The sequence below is a fragment of the Rhamphochromis sp. 'chilingali' genome, assembly GCF_963969265.1.
Source record: "Rhamphochromis sp. 'chilingali' genome assembly, chromosome: 18".
Classification (NCBI taxonomy): domain Eukaryota; kingdom Metazoa; phylum Chordata; class Actinopteri; order Cichliformes; family Cichlidae; genus Rhamphochromis; species Rhamphochromis sp. 'chilingali'.
Genome location: NC_137945.1, coordinates 10,323,560 through 10,350,188, shown reverse-complemented (window position 1 = coordinate 10,350,188; position 26,629 = coordinate 10,323,560). Strand labels below are relative to the sequence as shown.

The 26,629-nt window shown below is 39.8% G+C and overlaps 2 protein-coding genes across 2 annotated transcripts in view; both read right to left on the bottom strand.

Annotated features, from left to right (window-relative positions):
• gpr158a (G protein-coupled receptor 158a) overlaps positions 1-12,585 on the bottom strand; it is a 96,776-nt gene extending 84,191 nt beyond the window's left edge. Inside the window, exon 1 of the mRNA XM_080865152.1 lies at positions 11,361-12,585. Within this exon, the coding sequence (XP_080721278.1) occupies positions 11,361-12,238 (878 nt within the window). The 5' untranslated portion in view covers positions 12,239-12,585. The remainder of the gene's footprint in view (positions 1-11,360) is intronic.
• A 5,154-nt stretch (positions 12,586-17,739) lies between these two features.
• LOC308386407 (patched domain-containing protein 3-like) lies at positions 17,740-25,653 on the bottom strand (the record flags this gene model as incomplete). The annotated part of the gene is made up of 4 exons (XM_080865912.1): positions 17,740-20,184; positions 20,413-20,558; positions 22,715-22,836; positions 24,934-25,653. 4 exons carry the CDS (start codon positions 25,651-25,653, stop codon positions 18,614-18,616), a joined length of 2,559 nt encoding a protein of 852 aa, XP_080722038.1. The 3' UTR covers positions 17,740-18,613.
• Positions 25,654-26,629: the final 976 nt, after the last annotated feature.

Genomic DNA, 26,629 nt, shown 5'->3' with positions numbered 1-26,629 from the left:
TGTGAAATGTTACTTATACTTAACAGCTGTCTGGTGTAAGTGTTCATTGCATATAAGCACTGCGATACCTAAAATCACAGGTGTCGAACTCCAGGCCTCGAGGGCCGGTGTCCTGCAGGTTTTAGATGTAACCTTGATACAACACAGCTGATTTAAATGACTAAATTACCTCCTCAACATGTCTTGAAGTTCTCAAGAGTCCTGGTAATGAACTAATCATTTGATTCAGGTGTGCTGACCCAGGGTGAGATCCAAAAACTGCAGGACACCCGCCCTCGAGGCCTGGAGTTCGACACCCCTGCTTAAGTCTTCAGTTTACAGTTACAGCTAATTTCTCAGTTTCCAACATCCTCTTATTTTTTCACTCCTATTCTTTCAAATACTAAAATTTCTTTGTTTGAACATTTTTAACTGCTAGCTAACATTTTTTAACTAAGTGTGTAAAGAACAGTGTTGGGACTAACGCGTTATTAAGTAACGCGTTACAGTAACTACGTTATTATTGTGGTAACGAGCACGGTAACTAGTTATTATGCCAAAATCAGGAACGCGTTAGTCGTTACTGGGATTTAGATAGGGTCGTTACTCGTTACTTCGTGTGGTGGCTATCGCGGAGCTTCCACAGATTCAGTAACATTAGCAAGTGGTGGAGGCCAGCAGGTGGATGAAGGAAAAGGGACGCAGAAGGAAAAGAGACCCGAGGCGGCCACCGGTCCAAGTGTGAACTGAACTTCAGGTAAGAAGTTATGACCTGCAGTCTCTCTGGGTCAGATATGAACCAAGTTTAGGTGGAGTTTATTTTCGTTATTCTGACTTTTTCCGTACTGCGTGCTAGCTAGCATGACGGAGTTTCTATACAGCTGGGTGGTGCTATGAAGTTAATGATGTTGAACTTTATTTTGTTCATAAGTTATTAGAGTTGCCAACCGTCCCGCCTGGTATTCAGAGAAAATATTACGTGTTTCTTATTGAGGTGAAAAGGAACAGTTTGTCCCGTAAATTAGCTACAATGAAAAAGACACAAAGCTGGAGTTATTCTGTGTCTTTGCTGCACAGCTGCCTCTTCTTCTTTCATTCTCTCCCTCCCTCTCCCGTTTCTACTTCAATCATGAAACTGATCAATGATCAGCTGATCGGCTCTCTTGTTTGTTTATCGCTCACTTTGCGCCAGAAAGAGGAAACCAGCGGATGTCGCGCTAAACAACAGCAGCACTTTTAAGCTTGATCAGCTGTTGTTAGAATTTATTTAATATTAATTTCTAGTATCAGCTGATGTTTGCTGGAGCCACAGCTGTAAAGCTGCTGGTCATGATATGGTTTGGTTATCTGGTGAGAGGGAAACATGAAGATGAAACCAGGAGATGTCCTTACTGGATCATCAGAGCTGAACAGGTGATGGAGAAACAGGTTTACCTTTTAGGTGACATGAATGAGTTGAAGGGAAGTTATGAACTGTTTCTGAGAGACAAATAACCCCAGGATCCTTTTTTAGGTAGCTGACAGCTGGTAACTGTGCAGGGGCGGGTCTAGCAAAGTGTTTCCAGGGGGGCATGTAGGGCATTAACAGGGAATGGGGGGCACAAAGAAATACTTTTCTTTCTTATTCTTATTTAAAATGTCTAGCTTTTAAAAAATAATTATCTGAATCTTACAACAAACAATTGATAGATTGATGCATATATACCATCAAAACAGTGTACATCACTGTCACAACAGTGTTTATTTTCATTCAAAGGCTTTATGATTTTTCCTATAATGGTGGGCCAGTCTCTAGTCAAAATGCCCGGGCCAATTTTCTGTCCCAGTCCAGCCCTGTATGCAGCTCATCTGCAGTCTGGTGTTGCCTACATCTTCCTATTCAGAAGGCAGAATTTCTGAGTTCTGAGTACAATCGAAAGCACCACGACTGCAGTTTTTGTGTTGGATGTAAAAGGCGCACATGACTCTGTGACGTAGGCTAGAATCATGGCAGCAGTCAATGACGGTCCAGGCGTGGAATTTCTCTCGTGGAAATATGAACATTATCTTTTCCTTTCTATTGGTAGGTGGCACAGTGCACTTGTGGCAAGTAAGCAAGCTAGAAGACTGGCAAAGTTATGAAAGAAACACATTAACAAGAGAATTCTGAGTAAAACCAAAGTTACTTTCCCTAGTAACTAGTTACTTTGAAAGTAACGAGTAACTTGAAGTAACTGAGTTACTTTTGAGAGAAGTAACTAGTAATGTAACTAAGTTACTTTTTTAAAGTAACTTACCCAACACTGGTAAAGAATAAAAAAAACATATTTAATATATTTAAGTCTCTTCTTTTCATTGTGCAGGGTTAAAATTTCAAATGTTTACTACAAGCTCCTCCACAATCAGAAGCTGAGCAATTACATTTGGCACATGGGTATGATGTCATCACGTTGCCTATCAACCACTTACTAAAATGCTAAAATGACCCATTAAGCTGTGTACACACTAGAAACGATTTCCTTATCACACGCTGCTTTGAAGTTGATGGTGCCATTCCAGGCTGTGGTTGCCTATGTGATCCTCTCACATTTGTTCTACCAAGTAATATGTCAATGAACATTATTGTTCTCTCGCACTGGCATTTGCTTCAGTTACTCACCTTAAAGTTGTGAAAAGTTTATCTTAGGTACTGCCCACTTCTCATCATCAGCAGTTATTTGCCCGTAGTGAGTTGAAGTTGCAGAACGTTATTCACTTTCTATTCACGTTCTAGAAGATCTCATTTACGCTCTTCGCTGCCTAATGCCTCTGTAGAGAGGCTTATCCATGATTTGATAGCTTAGCACAGCTAACTGTTGCCAAAAAATTCAAGGTCAAACTCAAGACACAAGAATTGGGGTTCCAATATCTACCCTTCTCATGGTAAATACAAGCCAATTGGAAGGTACCATAAATTCATAAAGCACCTTGTTTCAGATGTGTAGACACTATCCCTTCACTATTTAGATCACTAGCTAAGAAGCTAAGAAGCTAAGAGCTTCTTAGCTAAGAAGCTAGTGATCAATAGTTTAAAAGTTTACTGATTGTTTTAAAACTGCTTTATAGACAGTTATCTGGACAGTTATTGTACAGTTGCAAGGTTTATTGATAAAGCACTGGTAATGGTTAATAAATACTGTACATCACATCTATACGCATTGTCGGATGCTTGTTATGACATTATGAACAATGCTGGGCATCCTCTGCACATGGCCATTAACAACCAGAAGAGTCTGTTCAGTGACAGGTTGCTTCTCCCCAAGACAAGAACTAACAGACTTAAAAACGCCTTTGTCCCACACACCATCAAACTGTTTAACTCCTCTCTGGAGGGGAGAGGGAGGGGAAACAGGAGGACAAAGGAGGGGGGAACAACTAAACTGTAGTGCCTCTTCACCTCACTGTACAATACCTTGTGCAATACTTTTTGTAAATAGTCAATGGTGCAATAGACCTCAATACTTGAAATGTGCAATTCACTTGTATTTTTATTTTTATTACTATTTATTATATTTATCCCCTTCGTATATTTTATTTATATTTGTCTCTGTATTTATATATGTGTGTGTATGTGTGTGTGTGTGTATATATATATATATATAATATTCTGTAACTCTGAACTTCTGTCGGTGCTGTGCTTTTTGGAAATCGAATTTCCCAGAGGAACCCACCCGAGGGATTAATAAAGTTCTATCTTATCTTATCTTATGAAGCTGAAACTGGTTCTTGTAAATTAAGTGATATTTAACCTCCCAGTTCCCTAGCAAAAAAAATAAAAAAAATCAGTGTTTGATTATTCTGTGGAGGTTAAAGTCCAATGACTTAATCGGTGGGCATGCTGTACACTGCCTTCTGCATGCTCTATCCACGTGGCACCCTCACCTAATGTAGGTAAATATTTTGAGTATTTTTACAAAACACATCTTGAGCAGACCTGTGCTACATGTAACAAAGTGCAACTTTGAACGATGGAAGTATTCACATACTGTCTGGAACTGAAGCAAAACATTCCCTTAAACCAAAGTTAATGCAAAAGAGATGAAAACACAAAAGCTTAAAAGTCATCCTTTAGCAGTGTAGCCAAAGGAGTTGCAAGCCTGCATGAACTTGCATGCACATATCTCCTACTCCGGGTCTCGACAAGAACACGGTGCTGTCCTTTTAGGAGGGCACAATTTGTGCATTATGCCGTGGAACCATCACAATGCAGGAACCCGTGCAGCTTTCTCAAGGAAAAATGTCCCTTACGTGATGGAAATGCATTAAGCTAACAGGACACGTAGAAAATGTGAGTCGAGCCGCCGGGCACGATGCTGCTTGTCTACCATTATTTCAGTGCAACCTGGGTTATTTTATTGAGTCCTGTCTCTGGTCATCAAAAAAGACAGCGCCTGCGGGGAAGTGGCTGTGACAGAAAGTGAATAAAGACTGCTTCTTCTTCAGAGTGCTGGCACTTTCTCTTATAGTCGGTACGCTCGTGTCATTAAAGGAAAAGTTCACCCCAAAATCCAATTTCTGTGTATTTTTTTCTCCCTCTGGCTTGTAGCGCTGTTTATCCATCTAGATTGTTTTGGTGTGAGTTCCCAGTTTTGGAAATATATTTGCTGTAGAGATGTCTACCTTCTCTTGAATATAATGGAAGTAAATGACTCTTGCCTTGTGGTGCTCAAAGCAACAACAACAAAATACAGCTGCAGCGTCTCTTTCCATAAATCACGACCGGATACTTTATAAATATATTGCAGGCTGAATATAGGAACTATTTTTTCTAGTGTCCACATTCACCTTTTTTTAACTAACCAAGTCATAATTTTTGGAAAGAGACATTGCTGCTGAGTTTTTCTAAATGTATTGTTGGTTAATCGACTACCACCAATGCCATGTAATTCTCCTATATCTCCATAACTGTGCAAATCACACCAAAGCAATCTAGATTCATAACCAATGCAGGAATAGTTTGATGAATTTTGCAGTGGACTGCCCCTTTAAAACCCTTCTTCCAATGAACAAACCAAAGTAAGACGGAGGTATGTTAGCGATTATGAATAAATGATGATAAATGATCATAAAGCATTTGAGCTACAGAACAGATTTACTGAATGAACTACTCAGTTCTGGGTACCTTTCTTTTCTATGTAAAAATATGTACCAAATTGTACAAACATGAACATTTTCCTGACAGACAAGATGAAACTGGAGCGATTCTTCCATGGCAATATTGGAGAGATACACCAAAGGACCAGCTGCAGCACTTCTGTGTATTACATATCACCTATCCTAAAGCTGAATTTCCTTCTATTTGTCGTCTTCGCTGAGGGTTATGTTGTCATTGTAATTGTCATGTTTATTATAAGTTATCTTCTGTAATATCTTCCTGTATTTTTGTCAATTTATGGAATCTAACAACAGTCCAAATCTTTATAAATTCTCCAAACGCAGCACAGCACTCAGTCCTTACTCTGTTAGACCAGGTCATTAAAGATAACCTTACATAGTTATTAGCAAAAAACAAATCCTACCAAACAGCACTCTTTAATACCTGAGTAGCTCGATTTTCCTTAATGTTGACATTTACTGGCTGAAGGCTTTGACAGGCCACCTTACTGAGCAGCGGAGTCCCACTGACGTCAGCAGTAAGAGAAGCAGCGCCTCGGGGATATTTAACCCCTGCTTCCTCCAGGTCGCACTCAATGGAAAATCTACAAGGTCGGACTCGTTTTTGCTCATCGGGTTTAAAAGCTTCCTTCTGTGTGTACAGTTTAGTTTTCTCCTTGCTGGTATGCTTAGCTGAAAATCTAATTTACCTCTTGGATGCACTTTTTTTTTTACTCCTACCACCTTTCATCTCAGTTTAGCATCAAACATTATTGCATTTAGCCTCGGGAATTGTGGGATTTTCTTCCTATTTGTTTCTGGATGGAGTCCATGGAAGCAGATGCTGCTGGCTCCTCCTGGAGCTCCAGGCCTCCCACTCTGTTACATGCTGGGTATCACAAAGCACTCGGGCTGTCCAGACAGAGCTGCATTAATAGTAAAATGAGAGGCAAAGCAAAAACGTAGAGGATCCTGCACATAGTTAGAACTTATTTGGCCTTTTTGAGAGATAAGCTGAAAATGCATACTTTTCACCATTTAGTTTTGCTTTTAAGCTTCATTTAATCTTGCTTATTCCTGCTGCTGCCGGTGAAACTGCCTGAGCTCCAGCCTCAAAGCAATTAAGGTCTGTGTTGTGAAAGGTGAGCTTGAAGTAATGCGCCTGCCTCACTTTCCTTCCCTTACTTTCTTTTGTTTGTTCTAACACTTTTTTCTTTATTTGTGCCTCTGCTGTCATGAGTTTCTATCTGAAGTTAGAGTGATCTGCCAATTAGGACTACAAAGTGTCATCCTGAAGAATGTCTGAACCTCCACCAATGGCATTCACACGCTCACACACACAGATACACACTGCACACTTGGAAACAGCCAATCCTCTCTGTGCGGGCTAAGCTGTCTCCCCTGTGCCTTGAGCGCAGCTGAAGAGACAGACTGGAAAGGAAAGAGACGAAGACGCAAACGAACGTCCGCACACTTCTGCTTCGACAAGTCACATAAGTTGTTTAGCACCTGCACGTTCAACAAGCAAAAGGGGCAACGTGGGGGGGGGGGGGGGTAGTCTCGGTTTGTGTTAATTTCCATATGCCAGAGCCACGAAAAAGTCCAAACGAGTCACCTTGCTGCTTGCAACATCATCACCCTAAAGAGGAAGTGACTGAGGCTGGAAATAAAGACAGCCCGTGCAGGGTTGTTGTTCTACATCTTTCATTATTAATTCATTGTTGTATTGATTGTGTATTCATCTGGAGGGGAAGCGGAGGAGAACTGATGTCTGAGGCAGCTATATTAGCCAGCACTTCCCTTCCTCTCCTGTTTCTTATCTGGCAGGCTGCTGAGGCGCTGGGAGGATGCAGGGTGAGCCGCCTGCTACTCTGATACAAGCGTCAGAGGAAAGATACAAACCTGGAAAAAGGGCACGACAATGTGGAAAAAAAGAAGAGCTTGACCAGAGATGGGCAGTAACGCGTTCATCTCGCGTTACTTGTAACGCGTTACTGTAATCCGATTACTTTTTTGAGTAACGAGTAAAGTAAGGGATTACTATTGCAAAGAGGGTAATTAGATTACTGTTACTTTCCCGTAAGCACGCTGCGTTACTGCGTTACTAAAACCGTGATTTTCTTGCGAGAGTGTCTCATGATAATGACGTAAGCGAGTGTGACATCGTGGCAACAGCTGTGTGCAGATCAACAATGGATAATATATGGAGTGCGGGAGAGAGTATGAGCGTGCAGCGTTTAAAGCGTGGAAGTACTGACCTTACTTTGAGTTTGATTCTGTAAAAAGTGACAAAAACATTGGCGTCCGTTGTTCACTGCGTGGGAAGAAAACCCCTAAACTTCCGAGCAAGCACCGAGTAATGTGAAATTCACAGAGAAACTCGCAGATTCTTCAACTGACCAGGGTAAACCTCCGCCTACCCCACTCCTGCTGTACAGGTGAAAATAGAGCAAAAGGACCGCTAGTCTTTGATTTTATTTATTTTCTTCTGTGTTTTACTTGCATTTATTTGAAAGACTGAGTGTAAACACAAAAAAATATTTTATTTTTTGTGCTGGAATGTGCAGAAAATAGGTTTAAATGTTAAACTAATTTCTTCCAGTCAGTGAATGTTGCATATAATTAAATTTTTGCTTGATGCATAAAGTTAAAAGATTAAAACTAATAAAACAAGTTTTAAAAAAAGACTTTTCCATTTGATTACATTTTGTATGATGGATTATGCAGAAAAAGTAGAATTGGGCTGAAAGATCTATTTATCACCTATTCATGTTGTAAATCGTGTTTTTAAAAAGTAACTAAGTAACTAAGTAATTAATTACTTTTGAAAATAAGTAATCAGTAAAGTAACGGGATTACTTTTTGGGGAAGTAATCAGTAATTAGTTGCTGATTACTTTTTTCAAGTAACTTGACCAACACTGAGCTTGACTGTGCAAAATATGTATTTCAAAGCCAAGTGGTACACATGAACCAAGCTGACTGTCAAGTTTTTCAAGACCATGCCAGTGATTAATGAGAACAGCATGTCCTTTCTTAACAATTTTAATTTCTTTCTAACATTTGGGTCAACAGGAGAGAGAGAAGGAAACCAGACAGAAAGGGTAGTGAGAGGTTCAAAAGTTCTACTGCAATATTTCTCCTAGGACTATTCATCTCATCTCCATGTGTCCTGTTATATTTCAGGTTGAATCAGCACACATTTGATGCAATCTTTGAGATCCTCTCATGGCAAAAAGATGAGATTTGGTGAGTATTGACTTCATTAGTAATGGGGTAGTTCAACACTTTTACACAGTGTATACAAAGCCACTGCAAGAAGCCAATGAACCGGACTAATCATAAAGGTTGAAACCACTAGCCTGGGTCTGCAAAATTCATCTGAACCTCACTGAATGCAGCTGAAAGTACACAATTGATTAAAACTGCTTATGTGGCTTGATTTAATATGGCTTGGTATCAATCAGAAAAGCAACATGCATTTTTGAGAGAAGACTATTCTCATGTCTGTGAAGGTTCCCAGTCATCCAGGTCATCGTAGTCAAAGGAGCTTGCAAAGAAAAGCGTCTGGACTTCTTTAAGTTACTTGAAGACGTTTCACCTCTCATCCGAGAAGCTTCTCGGATGAGAGGTGAATATTCTCACATATTTATGTTCAGAGCAGGAGAGGAGAGATGAAAGAACAACAGATCTTATGCAAATGTTAAGGACTAATACTATTCCTCCCACTTCATCCTGCTTGGTAGCTCAGATTGCAACCTGATTTACCTAACCCTCTACTGTGTCCCTCTAGTCAAGAAGCAGCCTCTGACCCCACGGATGGTGAGTATATGGTCATAGGATGCTTTTGTGGCCCTGCCAGGCCGCTCTGAGGGGAATGGTTGGCCAGTCCTCTGTGAGTCGTAGTGAGAGGACATTGATGGGAGCGTAAAATTGATCAGTCTACATAAATTTCTGCACCGACTCCATAATTCCAAAGGAACAACAACAAATCATGTGTAACAAAGGACATCAAAGCACTCCTTAAAAAGAAAACGAGGACCTTCAGAGCTGGCAGTATGGAGGAGAGAGAAGCTTAAAGTATCCTAAAGAAATCCATCAAGAAGGCATGGACAACTACAGGAGAAAACTGGAGTGGAAAATCCAGCAGACCAACATGAGGGCAGTCTGGAGTGGCATGAAGTCCATCATTGGTTTAAGACCAACAAACAGCGCTGCAGTTGAAAACTGTGGAATTAACCAATAGACTAAATCCGTTCTTTAATAGCACAAACCTATGTGCTTTAACTTTGGAATATTTAAAGCTCCTTAGTTTTTCTTATTTTTACTCTTTTTTTTTAGGGAGACTTTACTTTTTAATTGAATATTTATATTTAACTTATATTAATGTCTGAAACAAGTCTGATACCTCAGTGGAAAATAAGGACACAAAAACTAAAAAGCAGCCTAAGGAGGCCACTTTTGGACTGCAACTGACTGTAGCAATGGGGTTTTGTAAAAAATAAATAAATAACAATAATAATTAAAATAATAAAAACAAATACGATATACTGTTCACTTTCAGTCTCTTTAGCATTAAGTGGTTCTTCGCTGTTTTGCTAGCTGCACTGAAATGGGAAAATCCAGCTACTGGCCATAATTTTAGGGTTTTTAGAGCATTTTCTAAATGAGGACTGTGTGGGGGAGAGCCTGTTTGAGTCTGGTGCACCAGACAGACAAGCTGAAGTCCGACACTCTGATTTTTAATCATCAGTTAGGGTGTAGTTAACAAATGGCGTGTAAATTAGCCTTTATACATGTAGTGTTTCATGTCTACTTTAAGAGTATGAGGAGATATTTAGAAGATTTTAATGCTCCAAGAACCAAGAAAAGCACTAAAATGTAAAAATTCTGATTGGTAAAACACTTAACTGTAAATTATGGTATAGATTGTACTCTCCTGTTTCTTTACTGTTCTTTACAGACAGCTTTTCAGGGATTTCACACAATACAAATACCTATACATCGCCTGCAGTGGGTTATGGAGAAGGCTTCAGCTGAACTGGTTTAATAAAAATGTCTGTAACTCAGATCCTTTGGGGACAAAAAATCTCCAAACAAAAAGTCTGGTTTCACTAATAAACTAGAGTTGGTGTGTCAGACAGGTTTGACTTCAGGTTGCTTTAGTGGGAGTCTGAGCTTTGCTGTGAAGCTGCTCTGAGAGGATTTAGTGTGGGATAACACCAGGTAGCTGATAGCCTATTACAGTATAATCACTGAAGGTTTTTGCTCATTTGCAATCCGTGCCAGCCTGTGAGCAACTAGAGTGTATCAATGAAAGATTCATTGAAGGCAGTACAAACACAACTAGTGATCTGGATTAAATATTCATTGAGGAGATGTTAGTCGGGATCCTATGGAGCTTTAACACTTGACTCTTTCAGTGCATGTCACTATTGCTGGAATAAAACATGGCTCATTATAGCATCGAGCTGCAGCCGAGGAGGTTTTATGGTTTGGAGAAATTCAACCAAATATCCTCATCTGCTGCTGCTGAGCTTGTTTTTCTTACGGAACTCATTGCAAATTTAACAGCCTCCTCTCTTGAAGAAGGTAAAAGAAAGGGCACAAGGCATTTCCTGAGTGCATCCCCTGTGAGTTTGAAAAATGAATTAGGGCCTGCAGCCAGAGGTTTCCACCGCTGTTACATCCAGTAACACCCTGGGTTATTTTTAGCATCCCGTCGTCTTGTCAGACTGGAGGAGAGAAGAAACCCCCCCCACCCCCCACCCTCATGTAACAAGAGGAGGCTAGTGGGAAGCTGTAAGGCAGGTATGATCACCTTATAAAGCTTTATCCAGGTTTGGAGATGTAGTGGAGGGTAAGCTCACCTGAGCACACCTTTAGGTTGACAAAAAAAGTCATTGTTACATAAATATATTGTTCTGCTGAAAAAGTGAAGGCGCTGCACATTTGTGTTAGGCTTTGGAAATGTGGTTATATATATATATATATATATATATATATATATATATATATATATATATATATACATATATATATATATATATATATATATATATATATATATATATATATATATATATATATATATGAATTATAGATAGATAGATAGATAGATAGATAGATAGATAGATAGATAGATAGATAGATAGATAGATAGATAGATAGATAGATAGATAGATAGATATGAATCACTTTTAGACTTTGTGTTGCATATATATTGTGTTCCTCCACATCATAGCGCAGGTTTGGACCCTCTGTGCTTACCTGAATTCAGGAGCCAGGTTGGATTTCAGGCCATAGAAGGCAGCAGATAAGGTCAAAAGCCAACGGGGAACAAAATTCCCATTCTCACACTCCAAGTAGGGCGCAGACCATCTGACGTGCGTCTTGTCCGGAATAAAACTCTCTCCTCTTTTCACTGAATTGTCCACCGATCTGAAATCTTGGCTCAGCGCTCTTTTATGGAAATTGGGGTTCTTCCTGTCTTTTATTTCGTGGTACCACTCTGTCTCTGCCGTGCGGTTGTGCAGATGTCGGTGGGCCATGCTGGAGAGGTCTTGGAGTACTATTTCACCGCCGGCCCTGGTGGCTTGAAGAAGCACCGAGGGCCCCGGGAAGGATGAATCCCCGCTAAAAGTAACAACCGCCCGGTGAATCTTGGCGTCTCCCTCCAGTATACTCCTGACTAACGCTTGGTACCACTCAATGTCTCGCCGGAGGTTGTGCTCCCTGGACCTGTTGGCTTGCAGGATCATGTTGAGGAAGTTTGTGGCGTGCAGCACCGTATCCAGCACGCTGCTCATGGAGTAATGCGGGGTAGCGTGTGACCTTCCCCGCAGAGAGGTGAGCTCGTACTTTCGCGAGCAGTTGGCATGCTTTAAGGTGGTCGAGTCCCCGGTGTGTAAAAAAGCCGTGACGACCCTGGGTAGAAGCTCGTCTGTCTTCTGCGGCAGCTCCGCCGTCTCCCCGGCAGCGTGATGAGGCGCACGGAGATGCGCCAGCTGCCAGCGGTGCGTCTGAGCGCCGTGAATCGCCTCCCGTGCCCCGTTATCCTCCCCGTGCCCTGACCATTCCGCGTATTTATGGTTTGATCCGATCACAAATCCAACTTGCAGCAGCAGCGACAGCCGGAAAACAGCCATCTCCCTCAAGAGAGCGACCACAGATGTTTGGGGGATTGCTGCTCGGAATTAACAGTGTCGTCGGGCGAGTGTGCTGTAGAAAAAACACAGAGAACCTATCAAATTGCCCCGCTAAACCATCGCTTCACCACTTGTAGGATATTCTTCTGAGCTCCACGCCTCTGTTCTTGAAATCACAAAAAGAGGGAAACCCGCCAGGAACCCCTTCCCTCGTCAAATGCCTTCTCCTTCCTCACAGATGCCTCATACAGCTTGTTGATGTTGAGTATCCGCTTGCAGCTGTTTCCCCCCACCTCTCTCTCTCCCTCTCTTTCACACACTGTAGACAAGACTGTGTTGGCTTTGCTGTGCCGCGGACGTTCTCCTTCTGCGTGTAGGCTACACAGACTGAATCAAAACGAGGAGGAGGGAGGGGTAAGGGGCGGTTATTATTATATTTATATGCTTTTTTTAGGAGGCACCGAGTCGAGGAGCTTCTCACTTGGATGGCAAACGCACTCCGCCCTCTTCCGACCACAGCAAGCATTAAGCAGGCCTATAAAAGCCACGAAGAAGCAACATCAGGATCCGTGCGCTTTCAAAGCCCGTCGTCTTCGTCGTCTCATAGGGGCTCCAGGAGCGCCATTGATCCGCGTGTGGCCGCTTCTTCTGTCAATCTCGGAGCGGTGTTTGGTGGAGCGGTGAAGGAGCTGTCCGGCGCTGAAACCGATGAAGCACTGAAGGAGCTGTCCGACGCTGAAACAGACAAAGTCACCCTCAGCCGATTTATCACAATCAAGCACTTAATTTTAGATCAATTTTCGGAGACTAAGATTTTTTTTCTATCATCAGTGAGGGGAAAGCTTTATTAAATACGATTTGATTCATGATTGTAAACTTTTGGAGCAAGGTGCAGACTGGATTCATATTTTCTTTCTAAATTTCTGCTATCTTCAAATCTGAAAGCTGAAATGCTTCTGACTAAGAATTTATCTGCGTTTCTCTGATTTTCACCTGCTTCCACAACAATTCACCTGACCTTCACATTTAAAAATATGCTGGTGTATTGTTGGATAGATGAATAAGTGCACCACCAAATCTGAAGTCATTTGGATGAGAGGTTCTCATGTTTTGGCTAAAGGTTTTTCTACAATAGAAATTAAAGCCAAGCCTCCAATCTCAGTTTAACCACAACAACAACGTGCTGCTCACTTAAACCTTGTGATGATGCCTGTGTTGGCTTAAGACTTTCTTTTTTGAGTTGTTTTCATCTAATATATGATTGTGTGTTTTCTGATTGGTTTCATTGTTGTTTATATGCCTGCAGTAATCTTTCCAAGGAGCCCTCTGTGTATAAATAGTCCTGTCTTCCCTTCAGTATGGGGCACAACATGCATCCGTCATGCTCAGCTGTTAGGTTTCCAACTGTGTGATCTTCAGTTTTTGGATTTACTTTGTTTCTGAACTTTGTTTATGGTCTAAAAAAAATCCATGCCCTCTTTATCACGCCTTTTGGTCCAAAACTGCACTGTTGTGCAGGGAAGTAAGAGCAGGTAGAAAAGTTCTGACTTTTCCAACATTTTGTCACTCTTTTGTTCTAAGATTCCAACTGGTTCCTCTAAAATACAGCTGGTATGTTTGGGTTTAATTTACATAAAAAGCCAGTCTGTGTCACTCATTGTTAATATTTAGACAGGCACGCACAGACACACACAAACACACACACACAGTGAATCTATCCTTACCGCACTTTTAAAGCAATAATTTTGTGTTTACCTACATTTGATGAGTTTAGGAGATACGACTGAATTGTAGGTACAAAAACTGACCACAAGATAACTGTGTTTAACTTTTGGGGGGCAATAAAATGTCCCCAAGCTCTAAAAACTCTATATTTGGACAATTTCCTTTGTGTGTTCCTCAGTCTGTTCCTCTCAGTCTTTTCCTGACCTAAAATGTAAAACAAACAAAAAAAATGTAAAAACAGAAAGAAATTAGAAAAAATACACATTTTGGTTATGTAAGTTGAATGAAAAGCATTTAATATTTTCTGCAGTATTTCTGTCTTTATTTCTGTGACACAGTGGTGCAGAAGGTAACAGCAAAAAGATTCTGGAGTTGAACTTTCATGAGATCTTCAGTCTCCCTGCGAACCTAACATGCATGTCCAAAGCCTTGCATGGTATGCATACTCAAGACATCACTGAATGCACACATTAATAAGGCATGTAGACACACCTATCATTCACATTGGCATGCAGTAAAATCAAATGTGAGATCAGAAAACCTTTGAAGCTTTGGTTAAAATTAAAGAAGTGCTATGCAAATACCCGTTCACATTTGAATAAATAACAAATATATGTAATATATAAATTAATGTGTCCCCCTGCCTCTAATTTTACCCACTTTTTAAGAGCTTTGATTAACATTATGGTACAAAATTTTCACCAGAGGTTCAAGTGCAAATAAGCATCATACAGTAGTAGTGCTTTAGCATGTAACACCCCAGTTACATCTCAAAATATATAATTAGGTGCTGTATTTTATGAGAGAATAAGTTATCTTTTTTTGCAACATATTGTTTTTTTTCTATAAATTCTAATAAAAACTAGTGTTAGACATGTAAAAGTGCACTAACAGATGTGGGATTTTACTACACAGGAAAAAGAGGAACATGATGAGTTTTTTTATGTTATCTCCAATCCCTCTTCTTATCAGTTGATGCTCTCACATACACCCACACTCTCTCCAGCTCTGCCTTCATCCTGGGTGTAGGGCCATCTCATGTCATGCTGTGCAGTCCAGAGGCATCTCGCCTAGGAAGCAGGGCGAGGGAAGACAGGCATGACGGAGGGTGACAGAGCTGTGCAGCAGCCATGAAAGATGCAGAAAGTTAAAACCAGAAGACTTTTCTTTTTTGGGGAGGGGGGGTTAAGTTCTACTTAGAGTAAAGCTGAATCCAAGGCTCCTTACTTCTCTTCCTTTGTTAAACTCTCCATATCTGCAAGTAAAGAGCCGACAACAAGACACCGGCAGCTACCGTTGCAGCACCGCTGTACACAAAACACTTGCTCCTAAGCAATCTGATTAGCATTCACTCTTTACCCTAGAGTGGAAAAAGCAGTAAGAACCTCTTTATTCAGTTTATCTGTCCCAATTCAGTGTGTTGTTTTATTCTTTGGAAAGTCTTCAAATAAGAATACTCACAATTTACATTCTAATATTTAAAGTTTATATGCACACTAAATGTTAACCTATCTGCAGCAACAAGCATGAAGCATATCTATAATTAAGTTATTTCCTTTCTGTTTGGTCTCCAGCGGTTTATAGTTCTGTGCAAAATGCTACAAATGAATGCAACTGAAACAATAGAAAAATTCTAAACATCAGTCATGATCACAAGGATGGTGGTGGTAGCTTTGGTGGACATAACGCTTCCTTTTGAGGTGTGAGCCATCTGTATGGGTTCTTGCTTTTAATGCGCTGCCAGTTGGAGGCCATTATGATGAATATGCCACCAACACCACTTCCTGAAACTGAGAAATTGTAGTGCAGCTTAATTATGGACAGTTTGAAATAATGTGACATTTGAATGGCATGTAAATGAAGTAAAGGGTGGGGGGGGGGGGGCAATTGTGGCAGCTTTGCAATTTTTTTTGAGTCCCGATTGCTTCTGAAATCTATTTAATGGTAATTCAGGGCACTATTCAAAGCCACATACTGGCAGCGGTGGCTCAGGAGTTAGAGTCATCCACTAATCAGCTCCTCCAGTCTGCATGGTGAAGTTTCCTGAAGCAAGAAACTAAACCCCAGATTGTCCGTGATGTATCTATCGATGTGTGAGTGTGATAAATAAAGGCCTGTATGAATGAGTGGGTGAAAGGGGCTTGTAGTATAAAGCCCTTTGAGTGGTTAATAAGAGGGAAAAAGCACAATATAAATGCCACTCTTTATTGTCTAACCAGGCAGCGATAAAAAGAGTAGAAAAATAGACATTCACGTTAGTAATTCATAAACATTCATTTAACTTTTGCAGCGATTTATCCAGATAAAAGTCATCTTATCTCTCTGATTATCTTAATGCAAATAATGGCATTAAGATAACTATCAGGATTTCCTTAACTGGTAGGTTTTAGACAACATCACACGCTCGCCTGCCTTAATTCGTCATGGCATATATTCAAGGTGCTGGAAACATTCCTTGGAGACTTTGGTCCATACTGACATGATATCATAATACAGTTTGATTTGCTGGCTGCATTTGATCCATCGTGCAACTCTTCTATTCCTTTACATCCCAAATAAGTGTCTTTGTGGGTTACTTTTGCCTTCCTCAATTTTAAACAAACCATAAACAATGCAAAGTTTTTGTCTCAAGATTTTTTTTAAATTACATCTTCTCACTAAATGCAGCAAACGTATTTTAAAAAAAAAACATAAAACTAGTTTGGTTTATCAATTAGTAAAATTACAAAAATAAAATAGTCTCTATATTGACGTTTCTAACGTAAAATAACAGAAACATTTTATTTACTTTTACACAGAAAAAATATAAACATAATATGCTAAGATGCTTTCTTTATTTAAAAGATATAACTACTGAAAACTAGCTTTATGCTGTACAAACATATCAAAAATGTGATGAAATTAGTGTAAAATAACACAAAGAATGACAGAGGAAAAAGGAATTTTACTGTAATTTAACATTGGTTTGTTTATTCATTAACAGACATGTTGTGAAATTACAGAGGTTATCACCACAAAACTGGTGGAGAAATTGTATCAATGTTTTTTTATGAGTGTATAAAATCTGCAAGTATTGTGTCAAAAGCTATCATTACACTAATTTCACAGTTGATGTATTTCATATTACCAAAATTGGTAAAAGTTTAGTAAAGTAATAACAATAGAAACTATTGAACCAACTCTTCCCTCTCATGATATTAAGAGGAGAGCGGACTTGCTAGCAATGCTAATGGCTGAGGTGATGTTAGCCGTTTTAGCTTTTCAGCTACCTGTACAAAATAATTAGCATTAAGCAGTATGCCTCTTTGGATTTAGACAGATTTATCTATTTACCTACTTAAGTGTCCCCTGTTCCCACATTTGTTATTCTTTCTCTCGGCAGATTCATTATGACTTGTTGGTGTCAAGGGCTAGTGAAAAGGTGAGTTTGCACCATATGCGTTTTAGGGATGTTCAGAAATTACACTTATATTTACGTGAAAACCCTGAAAGATTATATATATATATATATATATATATATATATATATATATATATATATATATATATATATATATATATATATATATATATATAATGAAATTTGAAAATATAGAATGAAACACTTGAGTATATAGAATGAATGAACCTCATGTTTAGAGTTGAGGTTTTTCTGAATTTTCTGCCTTTACAAAATGGCATCAGCTGAACTATTTCAGTATTTTGAAGATTTTGAGTCTATATTGCGTCAACTTGAAGATCACATTTTCATTTCTAGCTCCCAGAATATTTTTTAAGGATTTTTTTGTTAAATTTTTTTTCTTTTTTTTTACGGTGCACATTGTGAGATTTTGTTTTAATAGTTCAAGACCTTATTATGCAGGGGGGTGGCTCTGGCTCAGGTAGAGCAGTTTGTGTACTAATTGGAAGGTTGGTGGTTCAGTCGCTGCTGCCCCAGATACTGAACCTCGAGCTGTACCCAGTGCATACACAGGAGTGTGAATGTGTGTGAATGTTAGACAGAAGGCACTTGGACACAGAATAACATGCTTGCGTGAATGGGTGTGTGAATGGATGAATGCGGTATGTTGTATTAAGCGCTTTAAGCGCTCAAGTAGACATAAAAGTGCGAAGAAAAGCATTATATTAGAACCAGTCTGTTCACCATTTATCATGCACCCAACAGTAGTGAGATGCATACTGTTTCCTGGAATGTGCATGCATGGGACACTGTAACAGCATAAGGATCCCACAATGCAATGCAGACAAAACATATAATGCACTGAAAAATATTCACTGTAGCTGAGATCCAGTGTCAATAAGACTTTAGTTTAAGTGTTCATACTTGATTTTATTGTTTACATTTGTCAATAAATCAGTGGAGCATCTCAAACAAGATCAAACAAGGTTGTTTTAGCCACTGGCAATGTGTCTAAAACAAGAATAAATAAACTGGGAGGGGCACTGTCTCAGATTTTGGAGTTCTAATTTAGACAATACAACACATTCATAAATGAATATCTTACATCATAAAGTCTAAATTATTTTCACTTGTAAGGTTGTTATTTAAATAAATCTAACTTATACTGAAATCACTTACTTTCAAAGCAGCTGTTCTAATTTCATCTAAAATTGAATCTGACTAAAAGTCCTTACTGTAGCCACTTTTGGTTATAGTTTGGTGACTTTCACAGTGTTCTCTTTGCTCTCTTCCTTTTCTGACCTGCGTGTGAATATTGTCAGGATTACTGGGATGAAAACAAGGCCGTGAACCATCCCGATAAACATGACAAGAAAAAAAATCTTAAAAAATGTTCTAAAGGTGTTAAACTTTGATACAGACAACACTGACACCCCGAAAATGGTGGACAAGCCACCTTGGAGGACGGGGAACCCCAGATGTGTGAGAGCATCCACAGCCTTTGCGTTAGGATCCGTCTTTTTGCTGGAGACGAAGGCGTAAGACACGTGAGCGGAGAAATCGACAGTGAAGCCAATGCAGACGGTGAAAATGATCATGGATATGGAATCCAGGCTGATGTCCCAGAGCGCCATGAAGCCGGTCACGCCTACAGTCACTGAACCAATCGAACAAGTCACCAGAAATGAGCAGATAGGCTTAGGAATGAGCAGGAGAGAGACGATGAACATCACAGCTGCGATCACACCAACATTTTTGATCATGCTGCTCACTACAACATCATACTGGTCAAAGAAGATGAATTTCTGGTTATAGACTAATAAAGAAGCTGCTCTGCAATCAGCTGAGGTGGACCGAAGTGCTTTAAGTGCATAAAGTTCCATGCTGCCACTGTCAATATCAACCATCTGTACGAAAACTCGGGAGGCGTGGATGACATCTCCGGTGATGTTCACATCTTGCTGGTAGAAAGGGAATAATTCAAAAAAATGAGGGAGATTTTTGAGGAAGGCATCTTTATCATTAAGGGTTAAATTATTTGCCTGCCCATACAACAAATAAGAGTCCAGCCAGGATGAAAAAATGCCTTTATCTACAATGCGGAGCCCTTTAAAGTCCTCCACGCATGCCTGGAGTTCGTGCCGCTTGGTTTCATCCCAGTATGGAAAAGGCTCACTGATAATAACCATCACAGATGGGCCATAATCATAGAAATAATGCCGATCCTTCCTGTTGAATGTGTTAACAAGGGAGTCATCAGCTGCCAGGTCGTGAAGCTCAAACCCCTGCTGTACATGGAGGCATCCATAAATGCTTACAGCTAAATATGCCACAAAGAAGAAGATCACCATTCCCTTGACCCAGGGTTTGATCAAAAATGGGCCGTAGTAATCCTTAAAGAAATAGCTGACTGGTTGCATCTTCTCTGCTCCAGTGCTCTTATCAAAGTCACCTCCCACGCAGCAGATGCTGTATAGCTCAGAGCGATTTTTAGGTCTGTCTGATGGGATTCGCTTGCAGGTCAGCCAGTGCCTGTTGCTGCCTTCCCGCCGCCCATTTAAAGCCAAGAAGGCTCCAAAGAAGGTGATGGTGTAGATGTAACAGAATATGATTGAGGTGCTGGTGTACAAGCAGAAGGCCTGCATGGATGGGAAGTAAGACTTGACACCTATGAAGAACTTGAGAACATCGGTCACAGCGGTGATGGTGATGGGCATGATGGCTTCTTTGTAAGTGTGAGCCATCCTCTTTGGGACCGGGTCATTCACATGTGTGTGCCGCCAGTCAGACACCATTATAAACATGTTGTTCAGACCAATTCCTGGAAAAAAAGTGATAACAGTTCATGATAGTTTTACGGTACTCACATGACTCACATGCTTATAAATGAATAAAGTCACCACCTTATAAAACACCACTGAAACTTTTTTTATGTTGTCACCTTTATTACTTTTATTACACTTTTAATTACTTGGCTGGTTTTGCACCTCCAGCTAAAAGCTAAAACTAAAGTGTGGAAGGAAAGAAGCCAAGAGTGAATTTTTCTCACCAAGTAAAAGGAAAACGGCGTTTGCGACGGTGATAACAAACGGCACTCCGATGTAAAGCAGCAGGCCAAAGCCAGACAGAACTGCCAGCACAGCGGAGAGGATACCGAAGACAGCCACCCACACCTTGTTCCTCACATTGTCCAGCCTGCCAAGGAGGAATAAATTGTATTTAAATCCATACAGATGATAAAGATAACAGTGAACTGAGGGCAAGGTCCAGTTTTTCTGGGCAGCCTGTAAAGGATCATTGTTGGATGTTTTATAACAAAACAACTTCCTAAATATGACCTTTTATTGTGGATGTTCTTACAATTTGTAAAGTGAAGCTTGTAAAAAAAGCCTGTTGTTCATAGTTAATACAGAGGTGGCAACACCTGACACAATCTGAGCCATAAACCTGATAAACAATAGCTATCACACGCTCTGAAAATGTCCCGTCATAAAAAGAGAAACAGAAGGTAAATATACTGACCTGATTGTTAATTATTATCTTTCCCTGTTACTCAAGTTATATGTTATATTCCCTGTTGTTAATTATTACCTGGTTAAATATCCAGGAAAAAAAGATACGTGCCGCCTTAAAAATCTGTGGAATAAGATTATAAAAAATCTACATTTAAGCTAAATATAGAAATGTAGTTTTTTTTTAAGAAAAATATGGAAGATTTCATAAATGTTTTTTAAATTGTATCTTCAGAAAGTAATCATTTGGTAAACATGGGCAGTTGTATGTTAACCTAACATGTAAGACCATGTTCTAATAATATTTTTATGTAAATTGAAAAGTAAGTAAGAATTTTACTGATTAAGTGCACAGCGTGTTGTTGATTAATTGAAGTTGTTAGTGATAATAAGTCAAGAAACTTTTAAAGACTCTACAATAATACAGAGAAAATCCCTTTGAGAAGCCACTTGGTGACAGTGGGAAGAAAAAACTCCCTTTTAACAGGAAGAAACCTCTGACAGAACCAGGTTGAGGGAGGGGAGGCCATCTGCTGTTACCAGATGGGGAAGAACTGCGGAAGCGAGTCAGAGTAATATTACCAATGATTAAATGCAGTGTTGTGTATAAACACAGAGTGATTGAGTAAAGATTAAATATTTGGATGCATCATGGGAGCCTAGAACTAGCAGTGTGACTAAAGGAGGATTCAGGGACACCTGATCAAGTCCTGCCTATACTGTACGTGTTGTCAAAAAGATAAATTATAACCTAATCTTAAAAGTGGGGAGGGTGTCAGTCTCAGAAAATAGAGGACATTTCATGTGACATGAACTGTTTTTAAAAGCACTGTTCACCATACGTTCTTATGTCTTCAAACAGTTTGAAGATAGAGGCATCAGCTGCTTTAAATATGAAAAATGGAAACAATGTTTGGCTCTGATAAAGGTAAAAAAAAAATGCCTCCGATGTGTAACTCTGAAGCTCTAAAGCTCGGTAATTGAGATTGTGTTTCTTCAGTTGGATTATAAATCAAAGTGCAATAAAAACTTTTCCAAGTACAAAAGATTTAAGTGAGACATTATTGCTCTTTACCTCAAGACAAAACTAGGCCAGCAGCTTCTCTCTTTGACTAAGCTTCTGGCTGTAGCTTGATTTTCAACAACTAAGCATGTGAGTCTTATCAGTGTTTAATAGGAGGGGTGATAATTTGCACATGTTTTACAGCAACAGGAGCTGGGCACCTTGTAGTAATTGAATCAGTCATTAACTCCTCTATAGGAGGAGTTATTCTAGAGTCAAACGTGAGGCCATCTAACAGCTAAAACTGAAACTAGATCATGAGACATCCAGATCCAGGCCTCAACCTGACTGAAATGGTGGGACTTTAAGAGAGCTGTGCATAGATTTCAATGAGCTGAAGCAACGCTGTAAAACAATTGCTCACATTACTTCAGATTATTAAGGCTAAAGGTGGTTTTACAAGCTTCTGAATCATGGGGGTGTAGTTAGGTTTCCACACATTGCTTCAGATTCAACTTCAGCTTTTTGTTTGTTAAATTAATAAAGACACTGTTATACATTGATATAGATCCTGGTTATTCTTCACCTCAGGCTGTATTTCCATAACTGTTAAGTACCAGATTAGTTTTATTGTCCTTAGAATTTAAAGAAGGTCTATTTCTTTTTACTAGAACTGTAACTATGAATTCAAACTTCTTAATCTACATGAAAATAGCTCAAAACAAAAAAAAAAAGTTAATTGTACTGCACTACATGTAACCTGACCTGGGTCAGACAAGCGCTCTGCATCCTGGATTTTGCCACTTACTGCGTGACGGTTGCTGATCACTTCTTACCTCAGGCAGGATATCACAGAGACGGTGACAGCACAGGCATAAGCGATGAGGAATAGGGGGAAGCCATCTGTGGTGTGGCTGTCAATCTCATCCTGCTTGGATTTCGAGGTGTAGTAAGACACCTACAAAAGAGCACAGCAGAAGGAAGTCAGCTTGAGCGTTTAAGTCACAAAAAATGATTGCACATGGAAGTCCTGGCAGCTGTTACATCAGTGTTACTCAACAGTTTGGATTTAAAAGGGCAGTTCACCCATAAAAGTCAAATATTTAGATTTTTCCTCTGGCCTGTAATGCTTGCCTGTTCCTCCACTTAGACTTTTCTACAGTTTACTTCCAAAAACTAGGAAATTCAATCCAAACAGTCTATCTTCTCATGAATATAATGCACTATGTGATAGCAGTACAGTACTTTTACAAGAAACCCTGCAGAAATGTTTTTTGTTCTTCAAATCATACAATGTTAGTTCAACAAGGAAATCTTCAGACCTTGTAATGAGCATGTTTAATGTTGGAACACATCTGCCAACTAAAAGAAATGTGTGCATAGTTCACATTACAACCATTTTCAGGTTATAAATGACTTTATTATTCAGGAATACTTTCTTAATGGCTCAGTTTGTGATTATTCCATTTTTGTAGTTTCCTTTCATCATGAGATCAAGAGCTTGGTCCGCATAGCCGACAATAAGTCAGACTCGTTTCCAGTGCATGATGGACTCTGCCAGGGCTGCCCTTTGTCACTGATTCTGTTAGTAAATTTTATGGACAGAATTTCTAGGCCTATCCAAGTGGTGGGAGGCTTTCACTTGGGTGGTCTGAGAATCTCATCTCTGCTTTTCGCAGATGATGTGGTTCTGTTGGCTTTATCGGGTGATGGCCTTCAGATCACACTGGAATGGTTCGTGGCCAAGTGTGAAACGGTGGGAATGACAATAAACACCTCCAAATCTGAGGCGATAGTCCTCAGGTGGCGTGCCCACTCCGGGTCAAGGATGAGATCCTGCCCCAAGTGGAGGAGTTTAAATATCTCAGGGTCTTGTTCATGAGTGACAGGAGAAGGAAGCGGGAGATTGACAGATGGATTGGTGCTCCGGCTGCAGTGACGCTGTACCGGTCTGTCGTGGTGAAGAAAGAGAACCCAAAGTAAAAGCAATGCTCTCAATTTACCAATCAATCTACGTCCCTACCCTCACCTATTGTCACGAGCTGTGGGTAGTGCCCGAAAGAACGAGATCGCAGATACAAGCGGCAGAAAAGAGCTTCCTCTAAGAGAGGACTCCACTTGGCCCACTGAAGATTTAAAAAGTTATTTTCCAAAAAAATACAGGGGGAAGACATGAACTAGTTTGTGCATAAAGTGAGAGAATGTCAGTGTCAAACAACATAAAAGTAAAGTAGTTATTCCTAAATCATATTTTGTTTAACTAAATAAAATGAGGCTTAAAACTAGAATTACATTACAATAAGCTGTTAAACCATCACTGATAATGGCATTATGAATTAAAAACACTGTAACGTGACATTTTGTGGGGGTGTTTTTGCATGACTTTGGTATTTTTATGGAGTTTTTCCATGCTGTTGGTAAAGAGAACAAACAACATAAAAAAGGACAATAAAAAAAGAAACAACCACTCAGTGTGGCTGGTAGTTTTCCACTGCTGATGGCACGTACTTGACCTTCATCCAAATTGTCTTTAACTCAAGTAGAACATTAAACCGCACAATGCTTCCAATGCTTCTTTTTTGTCAAAAAGCTTTTGGTGGCACATTCCAATGAAGAAAATCTTTCTGTAGTCGGTCTGTGGTCAAATGTATCTTTCTGTGATCATTTTATGTTGCTTTAGTTTTGTGATTGAGGTCATTGTTTTTGCCCCAATTTTTGCAACCATGTGACTGGAAGAGTTTGGGCTAGAAGCACAAGTCTGCACAAAACTTTTTTATTTTTCAAAATTTATGAAAGATTTATTAAAAAAATAATAATACTCATTACCAAACACAAAAAGCATCATTTGATGGCATTGTTAAAAGTATTTGTGGCTTTTGCAAAGCATTTCATCAGTCATGTGAAAAATAGTTCATCGTAAATGCACATCGAATAAATACACCCAAGAATCTCTGTTTGCGTTTAAGCATTCAGAGAGGTTATGTTACTTGCTTCAACTTTAAAGTTTAAAAAAGAAAATGAATAATAAAAACATGAGTAATGATGTGATACTCACATAAATGTGTTCGCTGTCTGTGTTGTCTGATAGGAGCTTTTTAAATTCTCTCAGCCATAATTTTGAGGCTTCAGCTGTGCTTTCCCGATCATCTAAGTAGTAGAAAAGTTTGACAGCTTCAGCATTTCTGACTGAGTCGCTATCATCTGTAATAACACCACCCAGCACTGCACCTAGAAAGAGTGGAGTAGCTTTGTGCATGTGGACTGGATAGGTGATGCTGGTCTGATTGGTTAGACTGTAGCTGAGGATTTCCAGGATGAGGTTTGAAACACACTCTCCGTTGGCTCTGGCACACAGTTCATTGAAGCCCAGTCTTCCATTGTCCACAGTGATATCAAGGATCTTATTGTTAAGTGAGATGATGTCCTCTAAAACAAGTGTGTCCAGTAGATTACGGCTGTTCCTGGCCATAGCAATGAGGGATGCAAAGCTGCCCTTGTCATACTGTCTGTCTTCAGAAAACATGGAGTAATTGTAGGGAAAGTTTTCTTTCACAAAGGCTCTGGTTGCCTTTGAGGGTCCTTTAGTTGGCGTAAACTGGCGCTCAAGACTATTGTCCTGTCTTCCCTCGAGAAAAATGAAACCCCCGCTGAGTGCTGCTGAGAGTAACACAGGAACAATGAAAAAATATAATGGATAGGATCCTACTTTTGATCCAAGATTTTCAAAAAGCCGTGACAGAGGCTTTGTCAGGCAGTCAGTGCGTCTAGAATCCATCCTTAGTGTTGCAGGGCAGTGACACGGATCTGTTGTGACTGCACACTTATAAAGGGTGTCAAGATAAGCTTAATCCTAATACTTATTGCTTCTGGGAAGAGCTACCCTTATTCCAGGAAAAACAAGATGACATGCAAATTATTCAGTGTTCAGTTTTTATTCTGTGACAGTAAAACGATAAGGCAAGCCTTTAGAATGATAAAAGGAAACAAGCTAATTAGTGAACCTAGACAAGGATTACCAAATGCTGACCTTGCTCTGACTTAATGAAAATAACCAGGGCGGTGAAAAATCCGATTTTATGACATTATGTTGCAACTATACCTGTAAAACTGTGTTATAACTATGTGACTTTATAACTAAATTACTTTGTAGTTGTGTCATGTCACTAAAATTACTTAAGAAGACTCAATGCTGAAGACAAACAAGCTCATAAAAATATTTGATTACTTCTTAAATTAGTTAGTCATATCAAAGTATCCCTTTCTGTGAAGACTCTTTTGACATTTTGAAATTTAAAATGAGTGGTCAAAGCATTTCTGTCACCAAGCTGTAGCATGTAGCTCCTCTCCTCCTCTCCCTTAGCTTCCCTGCTTAGCCTCTTATGTCCTTGTCTAGTCTCGTGTTTTTTGTATTACTTATCCCTGGAACATTCTCTCACAGTCCGTTCTCTAAAACCTAAAAGAGGAATTATGGATTTGATCAACTGGTCCCTAAATGCAATTGACACCCCTTTCTCAACGAGAAGTTTGGCCTTGGGTGAGCCTGAGTGCTGAAGATATCTACCTATTCGGAACCATGGTAACAGGGTTCTGGCGAATCAGAGCTGGCTTGGCCCTGACTTATCGAAGAATTAAGAAAGCGAAACCGGCTGTTCAAACCCCCACAAGGCTGCCCGCTGGGATTGAAACGATGGGAAGAGGTGAATAAAGCCTTGATTGATTTCACTGATTGATTGATTAAAGTCAACTCCCTG